The sequence below is a fragment of the Rana temporaria genome (assembly GCF_905171775.1).
Source record: "Rana temporaria chromosome 3 unlocalized genomic scaffold, aRanTem1.1 chr3b, whole genome shotgun sequence".
Classification (NCBI taxonomy): domain Eukaryota; kingdom Metazoa; phylum Chordata; class Amphibia; order Anura; family Ranidae; genus Rana; species Rana temporaria.
Window position 1 is genome coordinate 89,244 of NW_024404424.1, and position 26,143 is coordinate 115,386.

General features: G+C 52.8%; 1 protein-coding gene across 2 annotated transcripts in view; it reads right to left on the minus strand.

The window, feature by feature from the left end:
- The window catches only part of NEURL4 (neuralized E3 ubiquitin protein ligase 4), a 74,268-nt gene that overhangs the window by 37,057 nt on the left and 11,068 nt on the right, over positions 1–26,143 (minus strand). The window contains exons 8-14 of one of the 2 annotated variants that reach the window (XM_040334221.1): positions 24,384–24,639; positions 17,470–17,651; positions 17,305–17,390; positions 16,976–17,138; positions 15,686–15,881; positions 8,197–8,273; positions 421–499 (exon numbers count right to left, since the gene is read on the minus strand). In XM_040334221.1, coding sequence (XP_040190155.1) covers positions 421–499; positions 8,197–8,273; positions 15,686–15,881; positions 16,976–17,138; positions 17,305–17,390; positions 17,470–17,651; positions 24,384–24,639 — 1,039 coding nt within the window. Of the gene's footprint in view, positions 1–420; positions 500–8,196; positions 8,274–15,685; positions 15,882–16,975; positions 17,139–17,304; positions 17,391–17,469; positions 17,652–24,383; positions 24,664–26,143 lie in introns of both variants that reach the window. The other variant, XM_040334220.1, reaches the window with a different exon arrangement.

Below are 26,143 nucleotides of genomic sequence, written 5' to 3' on the forward strand. Positions count from 1 at the left end.
AGAACAGAGGAAGGGTTGGGACCATCGGTGGGCCTTCCATCAACATTCATGGAGCCAAAGTTCTTCTGAAAGAAGAAGACGTGACAAAATACAGGCCCCGCCCCGGATCAGAAGGACCCTTCCTGTGCTCCCCTCTGCTCAAGTTTCTGCTGCTTCCAGATTTAATGGATAAGCACCAACTACCACCAGTCTGTCCAACCAGAGAGGCTGTACTGGTCTGACACTGGAGACTGGGATGGCGGGGGGTGCAGCTCAGCCATGAAGTCAGGCCTCAGTAACAGAGAAACCAAATCAGAGAGGAGCACAGGAGGCTCTTCGGAATAACAGCTTGTAGTGTTTACTCCAGAGCAACACCATAAAACAAACAAAGCCCAGGGTCCCCGGAGGAGTCCTCCATCATAGTCCCCACAGGGGTCCTACCTCAGCATCCATGTGTCGTAGTCAATGTCAGTCATGGTGTTGGGAAATTCCAAATCCTCAGGGCGAATACAAGTCACTCCTGAGAGAGAAAGATAGATGGAGAAAGATGGTTAGGACAGGAGAGGGTTCAAAATGAGGACCAGAGGAGGAAAAAAAAGGATTTTTGTACTCACCGTAAAATCCATTTCTCTGAGTTCATAGACGGACACAGCCTTCATTGACCTTAGGGTTATGCTTCTTCCTACCAGGAGATTTAGGCAGAATTCTACAGCACTTAAGGTGTTAAAAACTTTCCTTCATGCTGCTCCTCCCAGGGGGCGTGGCTCCCCCAGGCATAACCCACACCCTGCTTTAGCAGCCTCAGTTCGTAACAAGCAGTACAAACAAAGGAGGGGTGGGTGCTGTGTCCGTCTATGAACTCAGAGAAATGGATTTTACGGTGAGTACAAAAATCCTTTTTTCTCTTTCGTTCATAGACGGACACAGCCTTCATTGACCTTAGGGACGTCCCCAAGCAGTGTCAAAAAAATTCGAGGGGTGGGAAAAATAACACAGCAAAAACAGGTTACACCCCAAACAAAAACCGGAGTTACTCAACGGAGGAACTCCAACCTTAAACTGCCGCCTGTAACACCCTGCGGCCAATGGAGGCATCCGAAGATGCACTCACATCCACCATATAAAACTTTGAAAAAGCGTGGACCGACGACCAGGTCGCAGCCTTACACACCAGTAACACAGAGGCTTGGTGTCGGAAGCCCAAGAGGCCCCGATCGCCCTGGTCGAATGCGCCGTGACCCGAAAGGGAGGCGCCCGCCCCTTCAGGGCGTAGGCCTGAAGCACAATCCGTCGGATCCACCTGGAAATGGTGGCCGACGAAACTGCCAGGCCCTTACTGGGACCGGACACAGACACGAACAGCGAGTCCGACATCCGGAACGGAGCTGTCGCCGACAAGTAAACTCGAAGGGCCCGAACCACATCCAAAGAATGTAAAGTGGCCTCCTTCGGGTTCTTCGGCTGAGGACACAAGGATGGAAGAACAATGTCCACATCCAAGTGAAAAGCCGAAACGACCTTAGGGAGAAAAAACGGCTGCGGCCGCAGCACCACCTCGTCCTTACGGATGACCAAGCAGGGAGCCTTGCAAGACAAGGCCACCAGAACAGACAGACACCCGTCTGATCGAGGTAATTGCTACCAGAAATAAAATCACCTTTTGTGACAATAAAACAAAAAACCTCCCGAATGTCCTCAAAGGGAGCATCCCGAAGCACTGAAAGGACTAAATTCAAGTCCCATGGGGGTAATGGAGGGCGCACCGGAGGGGCCACCTGCCAGACCCCCTGACCCAACGCACGCACCCAGGAGTGCTATGCCAAGGGTCGCTGCAAGTAAAAAACAGCCAGAGCAGAAATCTGGCTCCTAACCGTACGTAAGGCGAGAGCCTGAACCACTCCCTGCTGCAAAGACAGCAGAATCCTGTACACAACGCATGTACGAGAGTGCCAGTTCATCTCCCCACACACAGAGAAGTAGGCCTTCCATGTATGAGGAAAAAACCTACGTGAGGTAGACCTCCGTGCAGGCAGCACGGTAGAGACCACCGAGCCCAATAGGCCTCGGTCCTTAAGCCCCTGGCTCTCAACAGCCACGCCGCTAAGGCCGGTGGCTGTGAAACAGGGTGGAAGATTGGACCCTGTAACAGAAAATCAATTCCCAGGGGAAGACGCTAGGGGGCGTCTGCCAGCAGACGCACCTGGTCCGCGTACCAGAAGCGACGCGGCCAATCTGGACCGATAGAATCCCTACAGCTTCTACTCTGCGCAGCAGGCGAGGAAGAAGCTTCCGAGGAGGGAAGGTGTAAAGTAGGCGACAGCGACCCCAAGGAGCCACCAACGCGCCTGACGCGTCCGCCCACGGGTCCTTAAACCTGGCCACGAACCGTGGCACCTACCGATATAGAGACGGGACGCTAGAAGGTCCACGTCCGGAGTGCCCCACTTTCGGCACAGACCCCGAAACACCTGCGGGTGGAGAGACCACTCTCCTTGGCCCAGTGCAGTGCGACTTAGGTAGTCGGCTAGCCAATTCCGTATTCCCGGAATGTACCCGGCCGATAGAGCCGGAACGGACCCTTCGGCCCACCGAAAGGATGCGCGCGACTCCCGTCGCTGCAACAGAACTCCGTGTGCCTCCCTGATGATCAACCTACGCCACGGACGTGGTGTTATCGGACAGGATCCTGACCGGTCGGCCCTGTAGATCCAGGGATCACCTGGTAAGGCAAAGCTTGATTGCTCGGAGCTCCAGAACGTTGATCAGTAGGCAGGACTCCACCTGAGTCCAGTGCCCCTGGGCTGACTGGGTGCCCCAAGCGCCCCTCCCCAACCGGAGAGGCTGGCATCCGTCGTGACCACTGTCCAGTGGCCTGCAGAAAAATGACTTTCCGGCCCGAAGCACCGGAAACGCCAGCCACCATACCAGGGGAGACATGATCAGATGACTCAACTGAATCTGGTAATCCAGAGATGACGGAAGCTAGTCCCATCGTGACAGCAGTTCCCTCCGTAGTACCCTGGCGTGGAATTGGGCATACGGAACCGCCTCGAAAGAGGCTACCAACTGACCCAGAACCTTCCTGCAGAATCGCAGAGATGACCGCTTCTGGGTCGGCAACTGCTGCACAGCAGATAGCAGAGTCTGAAGTTTTTCCGCTAGGAGAAAAACACTCCCGCCCCGGAGGAATCCAGGACCAGTCTCAGGTATCCCTGAGACGGAATCAACCCTGATTTCAGGACAATCCAGAAACCAGCCGAACACTCGGAGAGCCTGACACGTGATAGACACGGCTCCACCAATGCAGAGCTCGAAGAAGCTCGTAGGAGAATGTCGTCCAGACATCCCATGATAACAAACCCCCGCTGTCACAGCCGGGCCAGTATCGGTACGAGCACCTTGGCGAAAACCCGCCGAATGGGAAGGACACCATTGAAAATGGCCCCCCCCGACCGCAAAGCACAGAATCTCTGGTGGTTTGAGGATATGCAGGTACACGTTCATGACATCCAAGGATGCCAGAAAAACCTGACAAAAACAAAACGAGGGACTTGAGGCCCAGGATCGACCGGGCCCCATCCTCCATGGGGACACAAACAGAATGGAGTAAAACCCCGAGACCGTTCCAACGAGGGAACTGGCACAATCACTCCCCTGACCAGAAGATCCTGGACAGCCCCTGACGGAGTCAACCGGCGAACCGGAGGAGGCCAGAAGCCGGAGGGAAAAAACCTGTTTGGCAGACAAGAGAGAAACTCAATCTTGTACCCCAAGGAAAACACTTCGCAATGCGAAGCCAGTCTCCCACCCGAGACACGGGCGGGAGCAGACCTTCAGGCGGAAGCAGGTATGTCCGCAGACTTGTTAGGCATGCGGTATCCGGTGCGCTGCTACCCCGCAGCGGGGATTCAAGCACCATGTAGACCTACCCCCACCGCACAGGGCGAGCGAAAAAAACGCTCGGAGGTAGGCAAGGAGGGTCCTTGCACAGGGCGAGGTCCCTAGCCCTTCCCAAACCGTGGGAACAGCATGCGCTTACCACCTGTGGCATCCTCAATGATGCCAGTCAGGGAAGACCCAAAAGGACCGTTCACCCTTAACGGTGATCACCAAGGCCACCTTAGAGGTCCTTCTTCCAGCTCCTGCAGCAGGAGCTTCGCCCTTTTAGTCGGGGCCTGCCAGAGCCGGCCTCACCGCCGAACCCACCACCGTGAATAGGGAGCGGGCCACGGCCTCCACTCTCCTATCAGCGGGATCCTGAAATGCAGGAGCCCCTTCCACAGGCAATGTGGTGGCCTTGCGCAGTCTGGACACAGGGGGGTCCACTGGCGGAGGAGAGACCTACTTTTTTTTTTTTTTTTTTTTTTTTTAAAGCCCCCCTCAAGGGGGTAACGGGTTGCAAAGTTTTTTGACAAACTTTTTGCGGTGCATCCCATTCCTTGTATAACATATAGTCCAAATAAGGAACACAAGGAAACACTTCAGCGATGCGTGGTAGTCTGCTGGTACTGACACGGAGGTGTCTCCGCCACATCCTCAATTTTTAGAGCCTCACGCACCGCAGAAACAAGAGCTCCAACAAATTCTTGCCAGCAACTGACTGCAGCAGAGTCATCCTCACTATCCATAAGGGTTAAAACCCGCAGCCTCTGACATAACAGAACCAGAAAAAAACAGCGATTCTGTGTCATCCCCAGAAGCAGGCTTCAGGGAGGGGGCGCTTTTTTACCCCCCATCCGGGCACTAGCTGCTTCAAACCTGGCAAGAAACCCAGTACAGCCAACATAACAGATGTGGCAGGGGAAGGGGCATTAAGGGTTAACACAGGCATAGCTTGAGTTCCATAGTGTCAGCGCTGAGTCACCCACCCTGCAAGGCAGGACAAAAAAAAAAACCACTGGTCACCTCCTTGCTGCTATTGCAGAGCATGGGGGCCCCCGGTATTCACCACCCCACCCAGCTGCAGAGGGAGCTGAAAAACCTCAGGTGTGCTCTGATGTGCTGACTGTGATGTGTATTCACCTCATGGAAGATTCACAGCACTAAAACTGTAACAGCACTAAAACTGACCAGAGGCTGTGTCTCAGGGAAGAATCACATCGTTACCAAGGAGATTTCCAAGATGGCCACCATCTGAGGTAAAAATTACCTCATAGAACACAGCAGCACTGACTGCTTTGTTACCTCAGAAAAGAATCACAGCGTTACCAAGGAGATTTCCAAGACGGCCGCTGTCTGAGGTAAAAATTACCTCATAGAACACAGCAGCACACAGCAGCACCCCCCAGAGTAACAACACAGTCCCCCTACAACACACGGGCCCCGGTGGTAACAAAGAAAACCCAGGAGGCCCCCCTTCACAGCCACTACCCAGTCAGGGGAAGGAGGGAGAGGAAGGGGAGAGAGGAAAGCAGGGCGGACCCTCAGTCGACCTCCCCAGGGAAACCACCAGCCAGACCACTTACCTGAGTAAGGGGCCACTACTTACCTGTCCTGCGACTACCCGGCTGGAGGTATCCCAGACAGAACCAACGTCCGTAAACGGCATGGCTGTCGGCCAGACACACTGTGACAAAGCCATAGAGACCGGTCATATGTGTGCCCTAGAACCAAAGTTCCCCGGCCGCCCCTGGAGCAATGGGGCCTGTCGTGGACGTCCCAAAGCTGAGCTGAGGGCCGGCACACGCTCGAAGGCCGAACATGGGGGGACTACAAGAGTCGAGGACCCAGCCTGTCACCCAGTCGGCTGTTGATAGAAGAATCGCAGGATTCAAAAATGCAGGAACAAAATAATAAAAAAAGCGAGAAAAATCGCCAGAAAAAAACTCCAGAGTCCAGGAACTCCAGAGATAGCCTTGACCTCCTGTCGTTAGGCAGAAAACAAACTGAGGCTGCTAAAGCAGGGTGTGGGTTATGCCTGGGGGAGCCACGCCCCCTGGGAGGAGCGGCATGAAGGAAAGTTTTTAACACCTTAAGTGCTGTAGAATTCTGCCTAAATCTCCTGGTAGGAAGAAGCATAACCCTAAGGTCAATGAAGGCTGTGTCCGTCTATGAACGAAAGAGAAATCAGTGTGTAAGGACCAAAAAGGACAGCGTCAGGACCAGAGGGGGCACAGCAGGAGCAGCGGCGGCATCAGGACCAGAGGGGGCACAGCAGGAGCAGCGGCGGCATCAGGACCAGAGGGGGCACAGCAGGAGCAGCGGCGGCATCAGGACCAGAGGGGGCACAGCAGGAGCAGCGGCGGCATCAGGACCAGAGGGGGCACAGCAGGAGCAGCGGCGGCAGGACCAGAGGGTGCACAGCAGGAGCAGCAGGACCAGAGGGGGCACAGCAGGAGCAGCAGGACCAGAGGGGGCACAGCAGGACCAGAGGGGGCACAGCAGGAGCAGCGGTGGCCCGCCCAGATACCATCCCCTTGGCTGGTGAAATATAGCTTCTGGGTCACGCCCATCCCCGACATTGAGCTGACAGTCTCCCTCTCCTCCCCTCTCTCTGACCCAGCAGCTATATTACACCAGCCAAGGGGATGGTATCTGGGCGGGCCACTATGTGTATGTGGCCCCACCCCCTTTTTAAAGCAACCCAATCATTGGCTGGTGTAATTTAGCTGCTGGGTCCGTCCCACCCCCGACATCGAGCTGACAGCTCCTTTCTCTCTCTCTCCTCTGTTAGTTTCACACAGTTACACTCGGCTTTGTGTGAAAGCTGCAAGTGCCACCCACCAGTGCCAACCGCCATCTGTCCCAAACAAGTGCCATCTGTCAGTTCCAAACCAATGCCACCTGCTAGTGCCAATAGTGACATCTGTCAGTTACCAGTGCCATCTGTACTGAGGACATCAAGTGTGTGTGGAGTAGGCGAGGTATTTTTTTTTTTTTTAATATATTATATATATATATATTTTTTTTTAAATCGGGCTAAAATATTGGCCATACATATCTGCATCATATATCGCCCCCCCTAATTTCTAAATATCGGTATCGGCCAGAGAAAAAACCCATATCAGTCTACCTCTAGGCAGGACCATTTTAACCCTTCCAAACCATTGACCCAAACTGTTCCGCTCAGTGGAAATGAGGTAATAGAGACTCCAGAAACAGGTCCATAGATGACCTCAGACCCAACACAACATACAGAGACTCCAGAAACAGGTCCATAGATGACCTCAGACCCAACACAATGCAGAGACTCCAGAAACAGGTCGATAGATGACCTCAGACCCAACACAATGCAGAGACTCCAGAAACAGGTCCATAGATGACCTCAGACCCAACACAACATACAGAGACTCCAGAAACAGGTCCATAGATGACCTCAGACCCAACACAACATACAGAGACTCCAGAAACAGGTCCATAGATGACCTCAGACCCAACACAATGCAGAGACTCCAGAAACAGGTCCATAGATGACCTCAGACCCAACACAACATACAGAGACTCCAGAAACAGGTCCATAGATGACCTCAGACCCAACACAATGCAGAGATCCAGAAACAGGTCCATAGATGACCTCAGACCCAACACAACATACAGAGACTCCAGAAACAGGTCCATAGATGACCTCAGACCCAACACAATGCAGAGACTCCAGAAACAGGTCCATAGATGACCTCAGACCCAACACAATGCAGAGACTCCAGAAACAGGTCCATAGATGACCTCAGACCCAACACAATGCAGAGACTCCAGAGACAGGTCCATAGATGACCTCAGACCCAACACAACATACAGAGACTCCAGAAACAGGTCCATAGATGACCTCAGACCCAACACAATGCAGAGACTCCAGAAACAGGTCCATAGATGACCTCAGACCCAACACAATGCAGAGACTCCAGAAACAGGTCCATAGATGACCTCAGACCCAACACAATGCAGAGACTCCAGAAACAGGTCCATAGATGACCTCAGACCCAACACAATGCAGAGACTCCAGAAACAGGTCCATAGATGACCTCAGACCCAACACAACATACAAAGACTCCAGAAACAGGTCCATAGATGACCTCAGACCCAACACAATGCAGAGACTCCAGAAACAGGTCCATAGATGACCTCAGACCAATCACATCACATAGAGACTCCAGAAACAGGTCCATAGATGACCTCAGACCTATCACAACATAGAAATGAAACATTATGGAGTAAAGAAATGAGATTATACCCCCATCATACCATATAAGAGGCCCGCTCTTCCATCTACATCCTCCTCACCTGCCTCTATAGATCCCGACCAACGATCCACCATCTTCTGTATAACAATCTCAAAGAGTTCCCCGTCCTTCAAAGGCCTGAAAGAGAGAGAAGCGATTAGCACATCATTAAAGCAAATAAGAAAAGTAGAATTACCACCTACAAAGAATGCTGCATGGCACGGGATGTATGGGGGGGGGGGGGGGGGGGGGGGAAGAAAAAGAGATTTTTAATACAGCTTACCTGTAAAATCTTTTTCTTGGAGTACATCACGGGACACAGAGCGGCATTCATTACTATGTGGGTTATATGGGAGTACCTTCAGGTGATAGACACTGGCAATCTTGAAACAGGAAATGCCCCTCCCTATATAACCCCCTCCCATAGGAGTACCTCAGTTTTGTAGCAAGCAGTATGCCTCCCAAAATGGTCCCCAAAAGAGGGGTGGGAGCTCTGTGTCCCGTGATGTACTCCAAGAAAAAGATTTTACAGGTAAGCTGTATTAAAAATCCCTTTTTCTTTCTCGTACATCACGGGACACAGAGCGGCATTCATTACTATATGGGATGTCCCAAAGCAATGCTTACAATGAGGGGAGGGAGAACATCTCCAAGACAAAAGGATTTAATTTAGAGATATACTCAAATCATAATAAATCCAACTTAGTTGAGAAAAATAATTTTAAATTTTAAATTTAACTCAAAAAAGGGGAGCCCCCGGAATCCGAGGGTCTCAAACTGCAGCCTGCAGCACTGCCTGCCCAAAGGCTGTATCTGTGTTCCTTCTTATGTCCAACTGGTAGAATTTTGTAAACGTGTGGACAGAAGACCAGGTTGCCGCCTTGCAAACTTGAGCCATAGAGATCTGGTGATGTGCTGCCCAGGAGGCGCCCATGGCCCTAGTACCGTGTTTCCCCAAAAGTAAGACCTACCCTGAAAATAAGACCTACCTTGGTTTTCCAGGAGGGCTGCAATATAAGCCCTATCCCGAAAATAAGACCTAGCTTGAACTAGTTGTCTCCTCCTCTTCTCCTGCCTGTTAGTGGGGGAACTCGACCCCCTCCCTCTTCAATGCTCTGATTGTGAAAGAGAGCTCAGGCGGGCTATGGAAGCCCAGAGCGACACTCAGATCTCCATCTGCTGCCTGTCAGTGGGGGATCTCGGGCCCCCTCCCTCTGCAATGCTCGGATCGTGGAAGCAAGCTCAGGCAGGCTATGGAAGACCAGAGCAGCAGTATACTAAGGTACCTGAAACAATAGATTACAGAAACACACCTTTCCCCTTATATACTACTGTAATAGAGGGGGATCTAGCAGCCCACGACCACTTTACTTTACTTTACTTACTTTACTTCACACAGGGAAATCCTGTCAGGCAGGGAGGGAGAGGGGTAGAGAAGACAGCACATTAAATAGCAAGCCCTACCCCGAAAATAAGCCCTACTGTGTTTTTGGTTGCCAAAATGAATATAAGACCTGGGCTTATTTTCGGGGAAACACGGTAGAATGAGCCTTTAATGATACTGGAGGAGGCAACCCTTTCAAGCCGTAGGCCTGAGTGATTAACTGCTTAATCCACCTCGAGATGGTGGACTTTGCAGCTGCCTGCCCCTTCTTGGGCCCATCCGGTAGAATGAACAGCACATCTGTTTTCCGGATCTTCTCTGTAGCTTTAATATAGGCCTTCATGGCCCTGACAACATCCAAGGTATGCAGCAACCCTTCCTTTCTGGAAGTAGGTTTAGGAAAGAAGGATGGTAATACCAAATCCTGGTTTAGATGAAAACTGGATATGACCTTCGGTAAGAAGGAAGGATGAGGGCGGAGAACGACCTTGTCCTTATGAAAAATAAGATATGGTTCCTTACAGGATAAGGCCGCCAGTTCCGATACTCTTCTTGCGGAAACTATGGCGACCAAAAATACTAACTTCCTTGTCAGTAAAACCAAAGGAATTTCAGCCAACGGCTCAAAAGGTTGTTTCTGTAAACTTGACAGAACAAGATTTAAATCCCACGGACAAAGCGGGGATTTAACCGGAGGTTTAATACGTAAGACCCCTTGAAGGAAGGTCTTAACCAGCGAGTGGGTGGCCAGCGGCCGCTGAAACCACACTGACAAAGCTGAAATCTGTCCTTTGATTGTGCTTAATGCCAGTCCTTTATCCACTCCTAGCTGGAGAAAACTTAATACTCTTATCGATGGTAAATTTGCGAGAAAGCCATCGCTTGGACTCACACCAGCCTACATAGGCCCTCCAGACCCTGTAATAAATCACCCTAGAGACCGGTTTCCTGGCTCTGATTAGGGTAGAGATTACCTTCTGAGACAGACCTCTACCCCTGAGAATCAGGGATTCAGCTTCCAGGCCGTCAAATTTAGATGCCGTAAGGCAGGGTGGAGGATCGGACCTTGCGATAGCAGGTCTGGCCGTAGAGGAAGGTCTGGCCGTAGAGGAAGAGTCCAAGGGTCTCCCACTACCATCTTTAGGATGAGTGAGTACCATGCCCTTCTGGGCCATGCTGGAGCTACCAGGATGACTGGTATGTGCTCCACCCTGATCCTGCGCAGCAGGCGGGGTAGTAACTGGAGCGGGGGAAATGCATAAAGAAGTTTGAACTGATGACAAGGGCAAACCAGCGCATCGGTTCCGCAGGCCATCGGATCCCTTGAGCGGGATATGAACCTGTCTAGTTTCTTGTTGAGTCTCGATGCCATGATATCCACGTCCGGCACTCCCCATCTTTGGCAGAGTGCTTGAAAGATTTGTGGATGCAGAGACCATTCCCCCGGCAATAGAGTCTGGCGGCTTAAGAAGTCCGCCTGAAAGTTGTCCACTCCTGGAATAAATATTGCCGATATGCAGGGCACATGAGCCTCTGCCCATTGGAGAATCAAGCTCACCTCTCTCTGAGCGGCTTGACTCCTGGTTCCCCCTTGGTGATTTATGTATGCCACGGCCGTGGCATTGTCTGATTGAATTCTCACCGGGAACCCCTGCAATTTTGACGTCCAAGCCCTGAGGGCTAGTCGAGCAGATCTGAGCTCCAAGATGTTGATGGGCAACTGCCTCTCTGGCTTTGCCCAAGTACCTTGGCGAGTGCAACCATCCAAAATTGCTCCCCAGCCTGTCAGGCTGGCATCTGTGGTTACTATCTTCCAAGCCACTGGGCTGAAAGACTTCCCCCTCAGTAGATTCTGAGGGTCTAACCACCAACACAGACTTTGTCGGACTCTTGATGAGAGCGGCAACGGGATATCCAAGGCCTGTGGTCTTCTGCTCCATGCTGACAGGATGGCTGCCTGCAGGATGCGAGTGTGGCTCTGGGCGTACGGTACCGCCTCGAATGTGGCCACCATCTTGCCTAGTAACCTCATACACAGGCGAATAGTCGGTTCCTTCTTGCTTAGAACCAGTAGGATTAATTCCTTGATGGCTTTGACATTCATCAGAGGTAGAAACACCCTTTGTTGTTCTGTGTCTAACCTCATGCCGAGATATTCCAACTGCCTTGTGGGCTGGAATGCTGACTTTTCTCGATTTAGGACCCAGCCGAACCTCTCGAGGTATTGGACCGTGAGGGCCACTGCTCACTCCAAGCCAGGAGACGAGTGATCTATGACTAGGAGGTCGTCCAGGTATGCTAGGATCGTGACCCCTTGGATCCTTAGTTTGGCTAGGATTGGAGCTAGGACCTTCGTGAACACCCGGGGGGCCGTAGCCAACCCGAAGGGAAGCGCCACGAATTGGAAATGACGCGAAGCCACCATAAAGCGTAGATATCTTTGATGTGGCTGATAAATGGGAACATGAAGGTAGGCATCCTTTATGTCTATGGACGCCATGAAGTCGTCCTTTTGGAGTGTGGCAGCTGCTGACCGCACGGATTCCATCCGAAATGAGCGGACCTTTAGGTATGCATTTACCATCTTTAGGTCCAAAATTGGCCTGAGATCTCCATTGGACTTTGGGATGATGAATAGGTTGGAGTAGAAACCCAGCCCTTGTTCTTGGACTGGTACCTCTACTATTACTTCCTGGGAGAGTAGATGATTTAATGCCGTCACTAATGCGGCTCCCTTCTCCGGATCATTTGGAATCCTTGACTCCTGAAAATGAGGAGGAGGAAACCTTAGGAAGTCTAATTTGTATCCCGTGGCCACGGAAGACCGTACCCACTTGTCGGGAATGCTGGCTTCCCAAACCTCTGAAAAGAGACGCAGCCTTCCCCCCACCTTCGTGGGTGGGGGCGCCCCTTCATAAGGTCGGCTTGGGGGCTGGTTTTGCTGGTTTGCGAAACCACTGCTTTCTGCCTCTAGCAGCCTGTCCCTGCGATTTGCTGTTGAAGCTGAAGTTTGCTTTCGCAGGAGGCCGTCGATACTGTTTGGCATTAGAGGGCCCCTGCCCAGGGGAGTGCTGTCGTTTAAACGCAGGCCCCTGAAACTTCCTTTTAGTTGGAAAAAGAGTGCTTTTGCCGCTTGAAATGGTCTGAATGTATTTATCCAGGTCTTCTCCGAAGAGTCGTCCTCCATGGAAGGGAAACCCTACCAGGAGCTTCTTGCATGGGGGCTCGGCCTCCCAGCTCTTTAACCATAAGAGTCTTCTCATATGGATAAGGGATAACGATAAACGTGACGCTTGCTGGATAGAATCCTTAATTGCGTCTACCGTAAAACATATGGCCTTAGGGACATCCGAAAATTCTTCTGCCTGCTGGGCAGGAATAAGTTTAAGCATCTGCTTAGTCTGATCCGATAATGCTTGAGCAACCCCAATCGCAGCCACAGCTGGCTGTACTACTGCCCCTGCCGTAGTGAAGGAGTTCTTAAGTAATGCTTCCAAGCGCTTATCAACTGGATCCTTGAATACCTGTATGTTTTCTACAGGGCATGTTAACGATTTGTTAATACATGAGATGGCTGCGTCCACTGCAGGAGTAGCCCATTTCTTGGAAAATTTATCTTCCATAGGATATAAGGCAGAGAATCTCTTTGGTGGTACAAAGATCTTATCTGGCTTGCTCCAATCTTGGAACAAAACTCCCTCTAATAGAGGATGGATCGGAAACACAGCATTGCTTTGAGGCGCCCTCAGTGAGCCCAAAGCTGAAACCGTCGATACTTGGAGATCTGGTACTGGCAAGTTGAATGCACTATGGACCAAGTCCGTTAAGGCTTGAACCCACCAGCTCTCCCCTTGGGAGACTGCTCCAGACTCCTCTGTATCCGGATCTTCGATCCCTGAACCTACTTGGTCCTTGTCCAAGAGGTCGTCCAATTCCCCTGAGGAAAGGACCTCCTCTTCTGAGGGTCCATGCTCGGGCGACGGAGTTCTATTCCGTTTTCTGCCCCGCATAGCCGTGGCTATCATTTTTCCCATTCTTTTTTCCATCTCTTTTAAAGAGGTGAGTAATACCTCGTCCGTGACCATCTTAGACCCCTTTCACACTGGGGCGTTTTTCGGGCGTTTTTTAGGCGCTTTGGCGTTTAAAAAAAGCCTGTAAAGCGCCCGAAAGAAGCCTCATCTGCAATCCCAATGTGAAAGCCCAAGTGCTTTCAGAGGCCTTTCACACTGCCAGCGCCCGAAAAACGCTGGTAAAGCGCTGCTAAGACCCCTTTCACACTGAGGCGCTTTGGCGTTAAAAAAAGCTTCCTCAATGGGAAGGGGGCTTTAGGAGCGGTGTATTAACCGCTCCTAAAGCGCTGCAAAGAAGCTGCATGCAGGACTTTTTTTGACGCCCTGCCAGCTCAGCGCCTCAGTGTGAAAGCACTCAGGCTTTCACATTGGGATTGCAGATGCAGCTTCTTTCAGGCGTTTTACAGGCGCTTTTTTTAACGCTAAAGCGCTTGAAAAATGCCCCAGTGTGAAAGGGCCCTTAGGGTTGGACTGACCCGAGCCAGCTCCAGCCCCAGATCCCGATGGCCCCAAGGCTCCCTCTGGGGAAAGCAGCGGCATAACCTTGTCCGAGACCTCAGACTCTCTGGGGGAATCCCCACCTCTTGTACCCTCTGACCCGGATGCCATGGTACAATACCGAGGTACACCTGCTAACTTATCGGTACTTGGAACTATAAATAGTTAATTGCCCAAACACCTGTTTGGGGGATAAAAAATGCCTTCTCTCCCCTTGATGGATTTTTTTTTTTTTTCAATTTTTTTTTTTTTTTTTTTTTTTCAAATCCAGGAAAGAAAAAGCATTCTGTCCCCCTTAGTAGTATTGCCAAGAAAAAAACTATTGAGATAGAAAAGAACAGCCCAATTCTAGGCTTGAAGACAGTCTTATGAAGACTGTAATATCTTTTCTGGCCACTGTGTGTCCTCGGCGCCCCGTGCTGCCGCTCTGGTCTTTTCCTCCTCAGTTCCAACCTAGAATGAGCTGATGGAACGAAAAAGGAAGGGCCGCCCCTTCCTTAAGCAACTGACCCGCCCTTCCCCCCTCAGCTTAACGGCGCGAATTGCGCCTATAACACGGGGACGCGCGCGCGCGCGCCGACGGGGGGGGGGGGGGAAGGGAGTCCTCTCCACGAGGAGGCCAGCGTTTGCCTGCTTTGCAGGCTTTGAGGAGGAAGAACCAATGGAGCATCGCCTGGAGGCTTGCAGGTAAGCACAGCTCTCTGAACACATACACACACACACAGGCCCCACTCAATGCTTTTCCAACACTACCAGGGAGGTCACTTCTTATGGGGAATAATACACAGAGCCATCCTATCATTAAGATATGTGACTAGTTTGCCAGATGCAGCGCATAACTTTAGGCATGTCCCCTGTGACCCCCCAGAAAAAACCTGCTAAGAACCAAGTTCCGCAAGTTTTCCCCTCACTTACCTGCTCCATGCCGCAGGACTTTGCCAAGCAAGAGGCCCAATCTTCCCCCATCTCCGTGGGGATGTCTAGACCTTCAGGCCCTGGGTTCCTATGAAGGATCCACTGTCCTGGGCCCATATAGCACCCTGGCAACAGAAACATTAGGCCCCCAAAGGTTTCCAAGTTCTGGGCCCAGGGTCCAGCTCTCTAAAAAGAAAAGCATTATGGGCTATACCCCAAGGGTTTGGGGCCCGGTTACTGACCACTTTAGCGCTGAGGCCTTTGGACAGAACCGGTTAGCTCACCTAATCCCAAGGATGCGGAGGCAAGCTAAACCATGACCAACACCTAAGACACTGGCGTAAAAACTGAGGTACTCCTCCTATGGGAGGGGGTTATATAGGGAGGGGCATTTCCTGTTTGAGATTGCCAGTGTCCATCACCTGAAGGTACTCCATATAACCCATATAGTAATGAATGCCGCTCTGTGTCCCGTGATGTAACGATAAAGAAAACCCCTTATAATGCCCCCACCCAATTCCCTCCTGGAGCTCTCCGGAGTCCCCCCATTCACACACTATACCGTGATCTCACATCCCCCTCTGTGTACCAGAACACCCCAATAACATGGGGCCCCGTGTGTTCCCACATCCATCACAGGAGGACACGGCAGCTGAGGGGGTCACTTACTGCCCGGCACTTACCTATTAGACATGACAATGGCGTCATTGAATTCACTGCGAGAATTGTTCCTCAGGGCGGTGCGCCCCCCGTTGGTGATCAGGGCATTACTACCATGGAGGTGATGGAAGCGCAGGTCAGACAGAGACTGGAGAGCGCAAGGAGTTCCCGGGGTCAGAGCGAGGACGTCTTCTTCTTCTCCCGCCAGAGGAAGAGCATCTGAGGATAGAAAGATGCCCGACAGTCACATTCGGTGCTCGGGACACAGGAGGGGGGGCAACACAGGAGGAACAACACAGGAAGGGGCCCAAACACAGGAAGGAACACCAAGAGATTATTAGAAGGGGGGGGGGGACCCTTCTCACACCTCATTGGCTGCTCAGGGCACATAATGACCATTACTGACATATCCTCATGAGGTCAGAGGAGTCATGGCATGTTCTGATTGGCAGGGAAATCTAGGGTGTCCCTTCTTAGCAGGGAGTATTAGGCTATCCCAGGGGCCAGATTTCCTTTAGAGGAGTCATGACAAGTCCTGATTGATGGGGACATCCTGGGTATCCCTTCTCAGCAGTCAGCATTAGGCTATCTGAGGGGCATCGTGCTGAGCCCAGGGGCACCACACTGAGCCCAGGGGCACCACACTGAGCCCAGGGGGCACCACACTGAGCCCAGGGGGCACCACACTGAGCCCAGGGGGCACCACACTGAGCCCAGGGGGCACCATGCTGCTAGATATAGTATTAGGCTATCCCAGGGACACCATGCCAACTCCAGGGGCACATGCTGACATCTCCTCAGAGGAGCCATGCCAAGTCCTGATTGGCAGGGATATCTAGGGGGTCTCTTCTCAGCAGTTAGTAATAGGCTACCCCAGGGGTACCATATGGACACCACACCAGGGGCACCATACCAACTCCAGCAGGAAGGGGGCACCATGCTGCTCAGATCTCCTTCAGAGGAGCCATGCCAAGTCCTGATTGGCAGGGAAGTCTAGGGTGTCCCTTCTCCAGTCACTATTGGGCTATCCCAGGGGCACTGTGCCGACTTGAGGAAAGGGACACATTCTGCTCAGAGCTCCTTCAGAGAAGCGATGACTGGCAGGGAAATCTATGGTGTCCCATCTCCATTCACTATTGGGCTATCCCAGGGGCACCGTGCCCAAACCACACGAGGGGCACCGTGCCGACTTGAGGAAAGGGACACATGCTGCTCAGATCTCCTTTCAGAGAAGCAATGACTGGCAGGGAAATCTATGGTGCCCTTTCCAGTATTAGACCATCTCAGAGATGCGGCTTTGAGGGAACACTCACCCGATTCATCCAGTATTGTGGCCTGTGCTGCCTGACCGTAGAGATCCACCACAGCGAAGACATTAGGTGGGACGTTCCACGCTGCCACGCCCTGCGCCACTCCATTGACAAAGAAATTCAAAGTACCATCTTCTCTGCGCACCACTCCGACTGTGTCACCTGCCTGAGGGCAAAGCATAGAGGTCTCAGCAAGTGTAGATCTAGGAAGCGGGTCTCAGCAAACTGCCCCTCATTCTCCATGTACACAACACCCAACATGGACCACTCCAACCCCCAACATGTCGGCCCAGATTTCTGTTCCCCAAGAAAGCTTCAAACTTTGAACTGACCTTGAGCCGGTCCAGGTTGTGGCCGTATTCATCCAGAATGGTGGTCCCATTGTGCATGACTCCATTTCCGGTCATCATCCAGGTACCTAGATGGGTCAGAGGAGCTTCAGACACGTTCTACAGAAGGTGAATGTATTATGGGCTATGGGGGGGAGGGGTTCTCACCTGATCGGAGGTTGGTCATGGTGGACGGCAGCTGTAGGTAGGCTGGGTTATGGGTGGTGACCCCGATCTCAATGGATCCCGCCCACTTATCCACCATCTTGTCTATTCGCACCTGGAAGACCTCATTGTTGTGCAATGGCCGATTACTGAGGACCACCCCGTGGTTGAAGTCATCGGTGGCACTGCGGGAGAGGAGACCAGAGACAGAACATGAGAGAGACGGGAGAAGAGACCAGAGACAGAACTTGAGAGATGGGTGAGGAGACCAGAGACAGAACGAGAGAGACTAGAGAGACGGGAGAGGAGACCAGAGACAGAACATGAGAGAGACGGGAGAGGAGACCAGAGAGACGGGAGAGGAGACCAGAGACAGAACACGAGAGAGACGAGAGAGAGAGACGGGAGAGGAGACCAGAGACAGAACACGAGAGACGGGAGAGGAGACCAGAGACAGAACACGAGAGACGGGAGAGGAGACCAGAGACAGAACATGAGAGACGGGAGAGGAGACCAGAGACAGAACATGAGAGACGGGAGAGGAGACCAGAGACAGAACATGAGAGAGACGGGAGAGGGGACCAGAGACAGAACATGAGAGAGACGGGAGAGGAGACCAGAGACAGAACATGAGAGAGACGGGAGAGGAGACCAGAGACAGAACATGAGAGAGACGGAAGAGGAGACCAGAGACAGAACATGAGAGAGACGGGAGAGGAGACCAGAGACAGAACATGAGAGACGGGAGAGACGGGAGAGGAGACCAGAGACAGAACATGAGAGACGGGAGAGGAGACCAGAGACAGAACATGAGAGACGGGAGAGGAGACCAGAGACAGAACATGAGAGACGGGAGAGGAGACCAGAGACAGAACATGAGAGAGACGGGAGAGGAGACCAGAGACAGAACATGAGAGAGACGGGAGAGGAGACCAGAGACAGAACATGAGAGAGACGGGAGAGGAGACCAGAGACAGAACATGAGAGAGACGGGAGAGGAGACCAGAGACAGAACATGAGAGAGACGGAAGAGGAGACCAGAGACAGAACATGAGAGAGACGGGAGAGACGGGAGAGGAGACCAGAGACAGAACATGAGAGAGACGGGAGAGGAGACCAGAGACAGAACATGAGAGAGACGGGAGAGACGGGAGAGGAGACCAGAGACAGAACATGAGAGACGGGAGAGGAGACCAGAGACAGAACATGAGAGACGGGAGAGGAGACCAGAGACAGAACATGAGAGACGGGAGAGGAGACCAGAGACAGAACATGAGAGAGACGGGAGAGGAGACCAGAGACAGAACATGAGAGAGACGGGAGAGGAGACCAGAGACAGAACATGAGAGAGACGGGAGAGGAGACCAGAGACAGAACATGAGAGAGACGGGAGAGGAGACCAGAGACAGAACATGAGAGAGACGGGAGAGGAGACCAGAGACAGAACATGAGAGAGACGGGAGAGACGGGAGAGGAGACCAGAGACAGAACATGAGAGACGGGAGAGGAGACCAGAGACAGAACATGAGAGACGGGAGAGGAGACCAGAGACAGAACATGAGAGACGGGAGAGGAGACCAGAGACAGAACATGAGAGAGACGGGAGAGGGGACCAGAGACAGAACATGAGAGACTAGAGAGACGGGAGAGGAGACCAGAGACAGAACGAGAGAGACTAGAGAGACGGGAGAGGAGACCAGAGACAGAACATGAGAGACTAGAGAGACGGGAGAGGAGACCAGAGACAGAACATGAGAGAGACGGGAGAGGAGACCAGAGAGACGGGAGAGGAGACCAGAGACAGAACACGAGAGAGACGAGAGAGAGAGACGGGAGAGGAGACCAGAGACAGAACATGAGAGAGACGGGAGAGGAGACCAGAGACAGAACATGAGAGACGGGAGAGGAGACCAGAGACAGAACACGAGAGACGGGAGAGGAGACCAGAGACAGAACATGAGAGACGGGAGAGGAGACCAGAGACAGAACATGAGAGAGACGGGAGAGGGGACCAGAGACAGAACATGAGAGAGACGGGAGAGGAGACCAGAGACAGAACATGAGAGAGACGGGAGAGACGGGAGAGGAGACCAGAGACAGAACATGAGAGACGGGAGAGGAGACCAGAGACAGAACATGAGAGAGACGGAAGAGGAGACCAGAGACAGAACATGAGAGAGACGGGAGAGACGGGAGAGGAGACCAGAGACAGAACATGAGAGACGGGAGAGGAGACCAGAGACAGAACATGAGAGACGGGAGAGGAGACCAGAGACAGAACATGAGAGACGGGAGAGGAGACCAGAGACAGAACATGAGAGAGACGGGAGAGGGGACCAGAGACAGAACATGAGAGAGACGGGAGAGGAGACCAGAGACAGAACATGAGAGAGACGGGAGAGGAGACCAGAGACAGAACATGAGAGAGACGGGAGAGGAGACCAGAGACAGAACATGAGAGAGACGGGAGAGGAGACCAGAGACAGAACATGAGAGAGACGGGAGAGACGGGAGAGGAGACCAGAGACAGAACATGAGAGACGGGAGAGGAGACCAGAGACAGAACATGAGAGACGGGAGAGGAGACCAGAGACAGAACATGAGAGACGGGAGAGGAGACCAGAGACAGAACATGAGAGAGACGGGAGAGGGGACCAGAGACAGAACATGAGAGAGACGGGAGAGGAGACCAGAGACAGAACATGAGAGAGACGGGAGAGGAGACCAGAGACAGAACATGAGAGAGACGGGAGAGGAGACCAGAGACAGAACATGAGAGAGACGGGAGAGACGGGAGAGGAGACCAGAGACAGAACATGAGAGAGACGGGAGAGGAGACCAGAGACAGAACATGAGAGAGACGGGAGAGGAGACCAGAGACAGAACATGAGAGAGACGGAAGAGGAGACCAGAGACAGAACATGAGAGAGACGGGAGAGGAGACCAGAGACAGAACATGAGAGACGGGAGAGGAGACCAGAGACAGAACATGAGAGAGACGGGAGAGGAGACCAGAGACAGAACATGAGAGACGGGAGAGGAGACCAGAGACAGAACATGAGAGACGGGAGAGGAGACCAGAGACAGAACATGAGAGAGACGGGAGAGGAGACCAGAGACAGAACATGAGAGAGACGGGAGAGGAGACCAGAGACAGAACATGAGAGAGACGGGAAAGGAGACCAGAGACAGAACATGAGAGACGAGAGAGACAGGAGAGGAGACCAGAGACAGAACATGAGAGACGGGAGAGAGGAGACCAGAGACAGAACATGAGAGACGGGAGAGGAGACCAGAGACAGAACATGAGAGACGAGAGAGACGGGAGAGGAGACCAGAGACAGAACATGAGAGAGAGAGAGAGAGAGAGAGAGAGAGAGAGAGAGACGAGAGAGACGGGAAAGGAGAGCAGAGACAGAACATGAGAGACGGGAAAGGAGACCAGAGACAGAACATGAGAGACGAGAGACACAGGAGAGGAGACCAGAGACAGAACATGAGAGACGGGAGAGAGGAGACCAGAGACAGAACATGAGAGACGGGAGAGGAGACCAGAGACAGAACATGAGAGACGAGAGAGACGGGAGAGGAGACCAGAGACAGAACATGAGAGAGAGAGAGAGAGAGAGAGAGAGACGAGAGAGACGGGAAAGGAGACCAGAGACAGAACATGAGAGACGAGAGAGAGACGAGAGAGACGGGAAAGGAGACCAGAGACAGAACATGAGAGACGAGAGAGACAGGAGAGGAGACCAGAGACAGAACATGAGAGACGGGAGAGAGGAGACCAGAGACAGAACATGAGAGACGGGAGAGAGGAGACCAGAGACAGAACATGAGAGATGAGAGAGAGACGGGAGAGGAGACCAGAGAGAACACGAGAGAGACGGGAGAGGAGACCAGAGACAGAACATGAGAGATGAGAGAGAGACGGGAGAGGAGACCAGAGACAGAACACGAGCGAGACGGGAGAGGAGACCAGAGAGAACACGAGAGAGACGGGAGAGGAGACCAGAGAGAACACGAGAGAGACGGGAGAGGAGACCAGAGAGAACACGAGAGAGACGGGAGAGGAGACCAGAGACAGAACATGAGAGATGAGAGAGAGACGGGAGAGGAGACCAGAGACAGAACACGAGCGAGACGGGAGAGGAGACCAGAGACAGAACACGAGCGAGACGGGAGAGGAGACCAGAGAGAACACGAGAGAGACGGGAGAGGAGACCAGAGAGAACACGAGAGAGACGGGAGAGGAGACCAGAGACAGAACATGAGAGATGAGAGAGAGATGGGAGAGGAGACCAGAGACAGAACACGAGAGAGACGGGAGAGGAGACCAGAGACAGAACACGAGAGAGACGGGAGAGGAGACCAGAGACAGAGCACGAGAGAGGATACCAGAGACAGAACACGAGAGAGACGGGAGAGGAGACCAGAGACAGAACACGAGCGAGACGGGAGAGGAGACCAGAGACAGAACACGAGAGAGACGGGAGAGGAGACCAGAGAGAACACGAGAGAGACGGGAGAGGAGACCAGAGACAGAACACGAGAGATGAGAGAGAGACGGGAGAGGAGACCAGAGACAGAACACGAGAGAGACGGGAGAGGAGACCAGAGACAGAACATGAGAGAGACGGGAGAGGAGACCAGAGACAGAACACGAGAGAGACGGGAGAGGAGACCAGAGACAGAACACGATAGATGAGAGAGACGGGAGAGGAGACCAGAGACAGAACATGAGAGATGAGAGAGAGACGGGAGAGGAGACCAGAGACAGAACACGAGAGAGACGGGAGAGGAGACCAGAGACAGAACATGAGAGACGAGAGAGGAGACCAGAGACAGAACATGAGAGATGAGAGACGGGAGAGGAGACCAGAGACAGAACATGAGAGACGGGAGAGGAGACCAGAGACAGAGCACGAGAGAGGATACCAGAGACAGAACACGAGAGAGACGGGAGAGGAGACCAGAGACAGAACACGAGAGATGAGAGAGACGGGAGAGGAGACCAGAGACAGAACATGAGAGAGACGGGAGAGGAGACCAGAGACAGAACATGAGAGAGACGAGAGAGACGGGAGAGGAGACCAGAGACAGAACATGAGAGAGACGAGAGAGACGGGAGAGGAGACCAGAGACAGAACATGAGAGAGACGAGAGAGACGGGAGAGGAGACCAGAGACAGAACATGAGAGAGACGAGAGAGACGGGAGAGGAGACCAGAGACAGAACATGAGAGAGACGAGAGAGACGGGAGAGGAGACCAGAGACAGAACATGAGAGACGGGAGAGGAGACCAGAGACAGAACATGAGAGACGGGAGAGGAGACCAGAGACAGAACATGAGAGACGGGAGAGGAGACCAGAGACAGAACACGAGAGACGGGAGAGGAGACCAGAGACAGAACACGAGAGACGGGAGAGGAGACCAGAGACAGAACACGAGAGACGGGAGAGGAGACCAGAGACAGAACACGAGAGACGGGAGAGGAGACCAGAGACAGAACATGAGAGACGGGAGAGGAGACCAGAGACAGAGCACGAGAGAGGATACCAGAGACAGAACACGAGAGAGACGGGAGAGGAGACCAGAGACAGAACACGAGAGATGAGAGAGACGGGAGAGGAGACCAGAGACAGAACATGAGAGAGACGGGAGAGGAGACCAGAGACAGAACATGAGAGAGACGAGAGAGACGGGAGAGGAGACCAGAGACAGAACATGAGAGAGACGAGAGAGACGGGAGAGGAGACCAGAGACAGAACATGAGAGAGACGAGAGAGACGGGAGAGGAGACCAGAGACAGAACATGAGAGAGACGAGAGAGACGGGAGAGGAGACCAGAGACAGAACATGAGAGAGACGAGAGAGACGGGAGAGGAGACCAGAGACAGAACATGAGAGACGGGAGAGGAGACCAGAGACAGAACACGAGAGACGGGAGAGGAGACCAGAGACAGAACACGAGAGACGGGAGAGGAGACCAGAGACAGAACACGAGAGACGGGAGAGGAGACCAGAGACAGAACACGAGAGACGGGAGAGGAGACCAGACCAGAGACAGAACACGAGAGAGACGGGAGAGGAGACCAGACCAGAGACAGAACACGAGAGAGACGGGAGAGGAGACCAGAGACAGAACACGAGAGAGACGGGAGAGGAGACCAGAGACAGAACACGAGAGAGACGGGAGAGGAGACCAGAGACAGAACACGAGAGAGACGGGAGAGGAGACCAGAGACAGAACACGAGAGAGACGGGAGAGGAGACCAGAGACAGAACACGAGAGAGACGGGAGAGGAGACCAGAGACAGAACATGAGAGAGACGGGAGAGGAGACCAGAGACAGAACACGAGAGAGACGGGAGAGGAGACCAGAGACAGAACACGATAGATGAGAGAGACGGGAGAGGAGACCAGAGACAGAACATGAGAGATGAGAGAGAGACGGGAGAGGAGACCAGAGACATAACACGAGAGAGACGGGAGAGGAGACCAGAGACAGAACATGAGAGACGAGAGAGGAGACCAGAGACAGAACATGAGAGACGAGAGAGGAGACCAGAGACAGAACATGAGAGATGAGAGACGGGAGAGGAGACCAGAGACAGAACATGAGAGACGGGAGAGGAGACCAGAGACAGAACACGAGAGACGGGAGAGAGGAGACCAGAGACAGAACATGAGAGACGAGAGAGACGGGAGAGGAGACCAGAGACAGAACATGAGAGACGAGAGAGACGGGAGAGGAGACCAGAGACCGAACATAAGAGATGAAAGACGGGAGAGGAGAGAGACGGGAGAGGAGACCAGAGACAGAACACAAGAGAGGAGTCCAGAGACAACATGAGAGAGAGGAGTCTGGAGACAGAACACGAGAGAGGAGTCCAGCCTCCACACTGGTACATACTGAGGTCTCAGGGCAGTGCGCCCCCCGCTGATGATTGAAGCCTTCTGTCCACAGTTGGAGTGGAAGAGCAGCTGCCCGGGATCGGGGGTATTGGAGCTCTGGCGTCCGGCATCGGGTGATCTCGCCCTTAGAATGGCGTTATTCCTCCGCAGTCGATCAGCGTGGTTGTGATTGTGGACAATGGTCACTTTGACAGCCATGCCGTAGAGATCCACAACTCCATAAACCACCGGAGGGGTCTGACAGGAGGCCACACCTAGAAGACAAACACCAATAAAACCTACATTTACTGTGACTGGAGAGTCCCACATGGTCGTCAGGGGCCGCTCACGACGCTTGCGCTCACGGACGTCAGGGGCCTCTCACGACGCTTGCGCTCACTGCGTTTTTAGTTTCCAGGTAATTGTCTAGACACTATTCTGAATATTGGTTCCATGTTGGCTTTTCTCCGATCAGCTGGTAACATTCCAGCCAGTAAGCTGCCCATAAAAATAGGATTTTTGTACTCACCGTAAAATCCCTTTCTCCGAGTTCATGGACGGACACAGCAGCAATTGACCTTAGGGCAGGGGTCTCAAACTGGCGGCCCTCCAGCTGTTCCGAAACTACAAGTCCCATCATGCCTTTGCCTGTGGGAGACATGCTAGTAACTGTCAGCCTTGCAATGCATCATGGGACTTGTAGTTTCGCAACATCTGGAGGGCCGCCAGTTTGAGACCCCTGCCTTAGGGTATTATCCTCCCTTTTAGGAGATTGGCTAGGCAGAAAAAACAGCATGTTAAGTGTTAAACACTCCACACAGTGCAGCTCCTCCCAGGGGGCGTGGTTCCCTGGGTATAACCCACATCGTGCTCTAGCAGCCTCAGTTCGTAACAAGCAGTACAAACCAAGGAGGGGTGGGTGCTGTGTCCGTCTATGAACTGAGAGAAATGGATTTTACGGTGAGTACAAAAATCCTATTTTCTCTTCCGTTCATGGACGGACACAGCAGCATTGACCTTAGGGACGTCCCCAAGCAGTGTCAAAAATCGAGGGGTGGGAAAACACAGCAAACCAAACTTCACCCCAAACAAACCGGAGTTACTCAACGGAGGAACTCCAACCTTAAACTGCCGCCTGTAACACCAGCGGCCAAAGGAGGCATCCGAAGATGCACTCACATCCACCTTGTAAAACTTTGAGAAGGTGTGGACTGACGACCAGGTCGCTGCCTTACACATCTGTAAAACAGACGCTTGATGGCGGAAAGCCCAAGAGGCACCAATCGCCCTGGTCGAATGCGCCGTAACCGGAAAGGGAGGCGCCCGCCCCTTTAGGGCATAGGCCTGGAGCACGACCTGTCTGATCCACCTAGAAATGGTGGCCGACGAGACCGCCAGATCCTTCTTAGGACCAGTCACCGACACGAACAGTGAGTCCGACCTCCGAAACCGAGCCGTAGAAAACAAGTACACCCGTAGGGCCCGAACCACGTCCAGGGAATGTAAAGTGGCCTCCTTTGGGTTCTTCGGCTGAGGACATAAGGATGGAAGAACAATATCCTCATTAATGTGAAAAGCCGAAACGACCATTGGGAGAAAAGAAGGCTGCGGCCGCAGCACCACTATCCTCATGGATGACCAAGTAAGGAGCCTTGCAAGACAAGGCCGCCAGTTCAGAAACCCGTCTGACCGATGTAATTGCCACCAGAAAAACCACCTTCTGAGTCAACAAGGGGATTTTCCGAATGTCCTCAAACGGAGAATGTTGAAGCACCGAGA